Genomic DNA, 7500 nt, shown 5'->3' on the forward strand with positions numbered 1-7500 from the left:
GAGAGAGAGAGAGAGAGAGAGAGAGAGAGAGAGAGAGAGAGAGAGAGAGAGAGAGAGAGAGAGAGAGAGAGAGAGAGAGAGAGAGAGAGAGAGAGGTGGGGGGGGGGGGAAGAAGAGAGAAAGAGAAAAAGACAGAGAAAGAGGCAGAGGAAAAGTAGGAAGAAAAACAAACAGGGAACTACATTTCAAAAAAGTTTTTAGCAGATGTTTTCTTTTCATCAAGGCTGAGTTTAGTCTGGGAAAGTAGAGAAAGCTCCCCAAAGAACAAATTAACATGACAAAGCTTTCCTAGAGTTTCTTGTCAATCAATAACAATGAGACCATTCAAACATTCTTCCAACATTCTTTTTGCATTCTTTCAATTAGTTGTGGAATAAAGCATTACCTAATGGCATCCTCCCAACGCTGGACGACTGTGTGGCTGTTCAAGCGAAGACCAGGAGCAGCCACCTTTGCAAGTAGCATCCAGGCAGAGGCCACTCTCTCAGAGTCTGTGTGACTCAAGAGGAAACTGGCAAGGTTTGCTGGGATTGTATTTCGCTGCATGAGCATTTGGCATACCTTCTTCAAATACAAGCTGAGGAAACCGTGTCAAAAGATCATTCCTCAACAGGAAAAAGTTAGGTTATACAAAAAAAAAGAAGACATCATATTACCCTGTTTATCTCAAATATTCATGGCAGTATGACCAATGGAAAACTTGTCTTTATACATCGACAGAGAGAATTGGTTTGTCTGAAGAGTCACTAAGAGAGTTGGTCGACATTTGCAGGAAAAAAGGGCCATGACAACGTTATAAATGGACAATGGAACAATAATAATGAGTTGTGAGCAAATATAATGCTTCCACAATCAGAAACACGTCAAGTTGAATAAGGACACTTTCAGATATATCTTTAAATAGTCATAACAACAAACGATAAAAAATAATTTTTTCTTGTTGAAATTGGCATGATGGTAGTGTCTTGATTGCTGTGGATGCCATCTTGGTTGCAAAAGGAAGGAATCATTGGTTTGGTCACTAATGTTAAAATTATAATTGCTGTCCTGGACAATGATATGATGCAATAAGGAAGAAAAACATTTTTAAAAAATGCAAAGGATGTTGGGAGGTTACTCCAAAAAGTATGTAAACAAGGTAGGGATGATCACAATAATTTATCACACATTGCCTTCAGAAAGTATTCACATCCCTTGACTAACAGATTTGCTCAAGCTCTATCAAGTTGGATGGGGAGCATCGGTGAAAAGCAATCATCAAGTCTTTCCACAGATAATTATCAATGGGAGTCAAGTCGGGGCTTTGGTTGGGCCACTCAAGGACTTTCACATTCTTCTTCTGTAGCCATTCCATTGTTGCTTTGGCTGTGTGCTTGGGGTCATTGTCCTGTTGGAACGCAAATCTTCGCCACAGTCCGACATCTTTTGCACTCTGAAGCAGGTTCTCCTTAAAGATTTGCTGTGTTTGTCTACATTCATTGTTCCTTCTATCCTTACAAGACTCACAGTCCCTGCCACTGAAAATAAACCCCATAGTATTATGCTGCCACCACCATGCTTCACAGTTGGGATGGTGCTAGATGGGTGAATAGCTGTGCTCATTTCCACTAAACGTAGCGCTTTGCATTTAGGCCAAAGAGTTCAATTTCCGTCTCATCAGACCACAATCTTTTGCCTCATGCTCTCAGTTTTTCATGTACCCTTTTGCAAACTCCAAGCGTGCCATCATGTGCCTTTTTTTCAGGAGTGGCGTCCGTCTGGCCACTCTCGATGAAAGCCTAGATTTGTGAAGTGCTGGAGAGACTGTTGTCATTCCGGCAGGTTGTCCCATCTCAGCCAAGGAACTCTGTAGTTCTGTCAGAGTGGTCATCGAGTTCTTGGTCACCTTTCTGAGCAAGGTCCTTCTTGCGAGGTAGCTCAGTTCGGCAGGATGGCCAGTTCGAGGAAGAATCTTGGTAGTTCCATATCCTTTCCATTTCCTACTGATTGAGCTCACTGTGCTCTTGGGAACTTTCAACATGAGAAATTGTTTGATACCCTTCCCCATATCTATGCCTCCTCAAATTCAATCGCAGAGTTATACAGACAATTCCTGAGACTTCATGGTAGAGTTTCTGCTCTGACATGTACTGTCAACTGCGGGACCTCATATAAAAAGGTGTGTTTATTTCTAAATCATGTCGAATCAATTTAATTAGCCACAGGTGGACTCCAATCAAGTTGTAGAGACATCTCAAGAATGATCAAAGGAAATTGGATGCAGCAGAGTTCAATTTTGAGGGTCGTAGCAAAGGGGTCGAATACTTATTGACGCAAGACATTTCAGCTTTTCATTTTGAATTAATTTCAAATGTTTCTGAAAACATGTTTTCACTTTATCACGAAGGGGTATTTTGTGTATATCAGTGACAAAAACTGTAAATATAATCCATATTAAATTCAGGCTTTAATACAACATAATGTGAAAAAGTCAAGGGGTGTGAATACTCTGAAGGTAAGGTCAGGTATGGGAGCATGCACCAGAGCAGCGCGTCGCTGCGTCCACTTTCCGCCGGAACTCCAGGGGCCTCCCTCTGGCCATCACCCAGACCGATGTCTGGCCCATCCCCATCTCCTTGAGATACCAATCAACCTGGCACAACCAGGAGGCACGTGGTCAGCCCATTGGCCTCCTCCACTCACAAGGCTCCCTCACTGAGAGAATCTGGTGAGCAGGACCAGCATCAAGAAAATGAGCCACATGGCCATACAGCCGCAGCTGATGCTCACGAACAACGCAGGGAACAAATCTCGTTTGAGTCTCTGTCAGTAATCGTTTATTGAACAAAATCCGACCAGCGATAGCCAAGGATTCTCCGAACAGACCTGGGGCCAAAGGAATGAAGTCTCCATCTCAGATCCCTGGTCACAGTCCAAGTCTCACATCCATAGAGCAAGACTGGAAGCACCAAGGACCTGAAGGCTTGGACTTTCGTCCACCTGCACAGGTACCGGCAGCACCACACCCAATGATCCAGTGAATCCATGACTCCCCAGGCCCGACCCAGACGTTTACTGACATCTGGCTCAAAGTCAGCAGAGACATGAATATCACTGCCAAGGAAAGTGAATCTTCCATGACCTCAACATCCTCACCACAAACAGGTACAGACAAGATGACAGCATCCAATAGGTCATTCAAAGCCTGGATCTTAGTTTTGGCCCAGGAAACTCGTAATCTGAGTGGCTCTGACTCCTCACTCAGCACCTTGAGGGCCCGCAAAAGGATGCCCAGTCTCCGCAAAGATGACTGCATCATCTGCGAAATCAAGGTCAGAGATCTTGACATTCCCAAACGATGCACCGCAGCTTGATCTCTCTGACATCCTCCCCACAATCCAGTCCATACAAGCACTGAAAAGTGTGGGGGCCAGGACACACCCCTGACTAACTCCAGTAACAACTGGAAATAAGTCGGAGATGGTATCACCACATCTCACAGCACTCTCAGTACCAGAGTATCATTATCAGATCGATCAGTTTTGGTGGCACCACACGAAGACCAAGAATCCTCCAGAGGGCATCCCGATTCACTGAATCCAACGCCTTGCAGAGATAAACATAGGCTGTAAGCAGTCCCTGCCAAAACTCTTGTCCTGTGTTCCAGGCAGAGCACAGAACTGCATGTAACGACTTAAGTGCAGCATTCCCACCAGCCTTGAAAAGTTCAGCATGGATGCCACAGATCCCAGGAGCTTTACCCTACTTCAACCGGTTCACCGGAGACTGTTTTTCCACAAATGTGGACCACAGTTTTTTGGATGGTTAGCAATAGGGACAGGAACTCCCCTGCCATCCAACTCGACAGTTGGTGGATCAGCCTGGTACAGTCGCTCAAAGTAACAAGCTCAGCAGGCCTTCACTTCGGACAACTCTGTCAAGAGCCCACCACCCTTCGCTCTAACTGCAGTACACCGAGGGATGGACTTGGAGTAACACAATGTGCGAATTCCCCTGTAAGCAGGACGAGAATCACTTGACCACAGGCGATGCTCTACCCCCTCACAGATTCCACGCACATAGGCCGCCTTTTCCACCCTTAGCGCACGTACAGTTTTACGCCTCAGCTCTCTGAACAGCTGAACTCTGCCATTAAGCCTGGCCTTGCAACTCTGGTCAATGGTATCTAGTGTCCCTTGAGAGATAAAATTCTTCTTTGCCCTTTGGTAAGTTCCAAGACATCCACCGGCAACATCAAGGATGGTGGTCTTGAAAGCACTGCACAACTCTTCAGAATTTCCCAAAGCACCCAGACCCCCCCAAATAACCATAATGTTGGGATGGTTTCACAAGATCATTTCTCATGACCATCCCTACCTTGTTTACATACTTTTTGGAGGAACATTCCGACATCTTTCTTGAATTTTTGAAAACGTTGGTTACATCTGAGATAATTTACAATTGCTATTATAAGGCGGATGGACACTTATCCCAGCAAGATATTCTAGTTTTGCATCTTTAATTAATTTTCTGAAACTTGTAGAATTTGTGGGTAGCAATGTGTAAATGAAGGTGAAAAAAGTTTGACTGAATGCAATTTAATTCCAGGTTATAAGGCAACAAAATTTGAAAATTGTGAAAGGGGGTGTCGATTTTCTCAAAGGCACTCTGTATGTCGCTGAAATAGCTCCCCCTGGTGTGTGTGTGTGTGTGTGTGTGTGTGTGTGTGTGTGTGTGTGTGTGTGTGTGTGTGTGTGTGTGTGTGTGTGTGTGTGTGTGTGTGTGTGTGTGTGTGTGTGTGTGGTGTGTGTGTGAGGACAAAAGTGAATGGGAAATTGAACCTAAAATTCAATTGTAAAAATATATGTGCACACAAAATAATTTATTTTAAAAATAATAAAATAATGCAACCATCACAGAACATGGTTATATGAGCTGTTTCAGAAGAAAAGCATTTAAGTGCTCGTCGTAGATGAGCCCTTCGCCCTTCCACTAGTTATATCCAATGATGCTCACCTCAATTCTTGCTCTTTCGGCAGTGTCAAGATCTCTAGGAGAGACCAGGCAAGACACTGTGGTCCCTCCAATTCCTGCTGCCCACAAGACTTGATGTTTCCAATAATGACTGTATCAAAACATTCCAACACCTTCTCTTGGATGGATGTCTCAACATCCAGCACGGCAGGAAGCAAACTTCGGAGCCAGCAGGTCTGTACAGGCATTGACTTAGGAAACATCTGTGAAACAGAGCATAGTGTTCGGAGGGGGTCATTTATTTATTAGGTAAGAATAGAGGGCAAGTACGGGTGGGGTGAAGATGGCATTAAGAAATGGGGGTATAGATGAGAGAAAGGTCAGGAGAGCAAGACAAATAAGACAATGTGAGTAAGGTGAAGAGAGATACAAGGTGAAGGATGCTGGAGTGATGTGGAGGTGGAAAGGCATGAATGGAGCATATAAAAGGAAAAGGGAAAGCAGGGGATGGGGTGGGTGGGACTTCTAAGTCCAAGCTTTGGTCGAAGCACCAAGTGCAAGCTTCAGAAAAAATTGACATGACTCGAGAATGAGCATATTGTCTTGCAAGGCATCACCATTGCCCTTAACATACCACATAAGAGTATAATCTAGCGGAAATGTGCCAAGATGGTAGACCCAACATTTGTTAAGCATATTGCTAGGAATGAGTAGAAGCAGTTTAGCACAGGTGTAACAGAGAAGTATTTGTGAGATTAGCAGATCTTTTCCATCAAAACGTTTCCCATGATGACTGGAGTACATTGAAGGAGCATGTGACGCAAGAAAACTTTTCAGGGACAATGTAAAAATAACAGGTTACACTGCAACAAAATAAATACTGCGAGTGAAGAATAACAAAACTAGAACGGCACTCTTCGACGTCGCCCGAGATGCCTCCGCCAACATTATTACATCATCAAACATACATGTAACCAAGTTTGATTTAAATCCTGACTTTTGATTTCACATTTTTACCTGACATGACGTCTGTCCTTTGACCTCTTGATGCCAAAATCGAATCGGTTCATCTTTCCATCATAATATGTACTTACACCAAATATGGTCAAAATCACAACACTGGTTCACAAGTTGGTGAGTTCACAGAATTTTTGACGAACAGGACCTCTGATCTTTGACCCCATGACCCCATAATCAAATCAGTTCATCTTTGCATCATTATACATACTTGTACCTTCATCAGCAGAGGCCATCATAAAAAGCCATCATTTGCAGATGAAAATCAGTGAACAGCATTCTGAATTCTAAAAAAATGGACAAAGAATACCAAAGCCAAAGGGATGCACTGGTGGGTTGAATAATCCACGATGGAAGTAATAGTCCGGGAAGCCCATGGAGATTTGTTTAGCATTGCGAGTACAAAAGGTTTGAAGCTTGGAATATGATGATACAACATGGGACCCTCAAACGGGCATTCTAAAGTTTCATCTCCCGTACCATTCCTGGGGGCGACCACTTAAAGTACCCCCAAATTCAAGTTTAATTAGCATGATTGAGTACATGAATGAAACCAGTGCCAAAATGTTCTCCTAGAAGATAGAAATCAATATCCGCCATTCTTAAGTGTCAACTCCTGTACTTAGTCTACTTAAGAACGCCCGAATTAGCACTAATTACCACGTTAATTAGAATGGTTGAGTACAAATATGGAATTCAGGCCAAAATGTCTATCAGACCACCGTGTCCATGGATTGGCCATTCTTAAGTGTCAACTCCTGTACCTTGTCCACTTAAGAACGGGAATAAAATGAATGAACAATATACATTATGTATGCGAAAACAGTTTAATAAAATTTGAAACAAAATTACAACATGGACGAAAATGCGATAGTGACTGCTGATAATTGGTACTGAGTTGTAATGATCACTATTAATTGTATGAAATTACTAATGGAGTTATTTATAACTGTAGTTTGATTGTATTGATGACATTAAAGAAGTCACAGGTAGCAACTGGTTGTTGTGCATCGTGTTCCTTAATCATCTTCTGTCCAGTCTGACTCGTCATCCGATGAGACGGTCATGTTCTCCTCTTCGATAGTTTCATCACCATTGAGCTCATGTTCCTCTGGAACCAGGGCGTCTGGCATCTGTGGCCCTTCATGCCAAATTGGCTGATAATATTCATTGTCAAAGTCCCAACCATTTGATTCCGTAGGGTGCTGTTGGATTTCGGCGACATCAGCATTCAGTCACATGTGAGCAACAAATGATGCACGTTTCATATGCATAATGAGCTCTGCCTCACATGGTGGAATGGCACTTGCGTTTGTGCCCTTAAGTTTCTCCAAGGGGTTCTTTGCTGTCGACTTTGGTCCATAGCCCTTTTCAAACACCTTGTACCGATAACCATTGAGTGTCACCTTGCTGGTGTCCTTTGCACCATACATGATTGTGGTGAAAGTTTGCAGGGTCTTTCGAGTTTTTTGACTTATTGCTGTTTCGGTCGCCAGGCTTTGGAATGCTTTCTGTGCCTCTTTATTCTTT

At 43.3% G+C, this 7500-nt stretch overlaps 2 protein-coding genes across 3 annotated transcripts in view; both read right to left on the reverse strand.

Moving 5' to 3' along the window:
- The window catches only part of NCAPD3 (non-SMC condensin II complex subunit D3), a 248830-nt gene that overhangs the window by 105545 nt on the left and 135785 nt on the right, over window positions 1–7500 (reverse strand). For both annotated transcript variants that reach the window (XM_085893013.1, XM_085893010.1), the window contains exons 15-16: window positions 4996–5216; window positions 386–577 (exon numbers count right to left, since the gene is read on the reverse strand). In XM_085893013.1, coding sequence (XP_085749139.1) covers window positions 386–577; window positions 4996–5216 — 413 coding nt within the window. The remainder of the gene's footprint in view (window positions 1–385; window positions 578–4995; window positions 5217–7500) is intronic.
- Window positions 5229–7500, reverse strand: part of LOC147035047 (uncharacterized) — a 3248-nt gene continuing 976 nt past the window's right edge. The window contains exon 1 of the mRNA XM_085893025.1: window positions 5229–7500. This exon is cut by the window's right edge and continues 976 nt beyond it. Coding sequence (XP_085749151.1) covers window positions 7206–7500 — 295 coding nt within the window. The 3' untranslated portion in view covers window positions 5229–7205.

The sequence above is a fragment of the Eptatretus burgeri genome, chromosome 1, assembly GCF_056783735.1.
Source record: "Eptatretus burgeri isolate ZD-2024b chromosome 1, Ebu_testis_v1, whole genome shotgun sequence".
Taxonomy (NCBI): domain Eukaryota; kingdom Metazoa; phylum Chordata; class Myxini; order Myxiniformes; family Myxinidae; genus Eptatretus; species Eptatretus burgeri.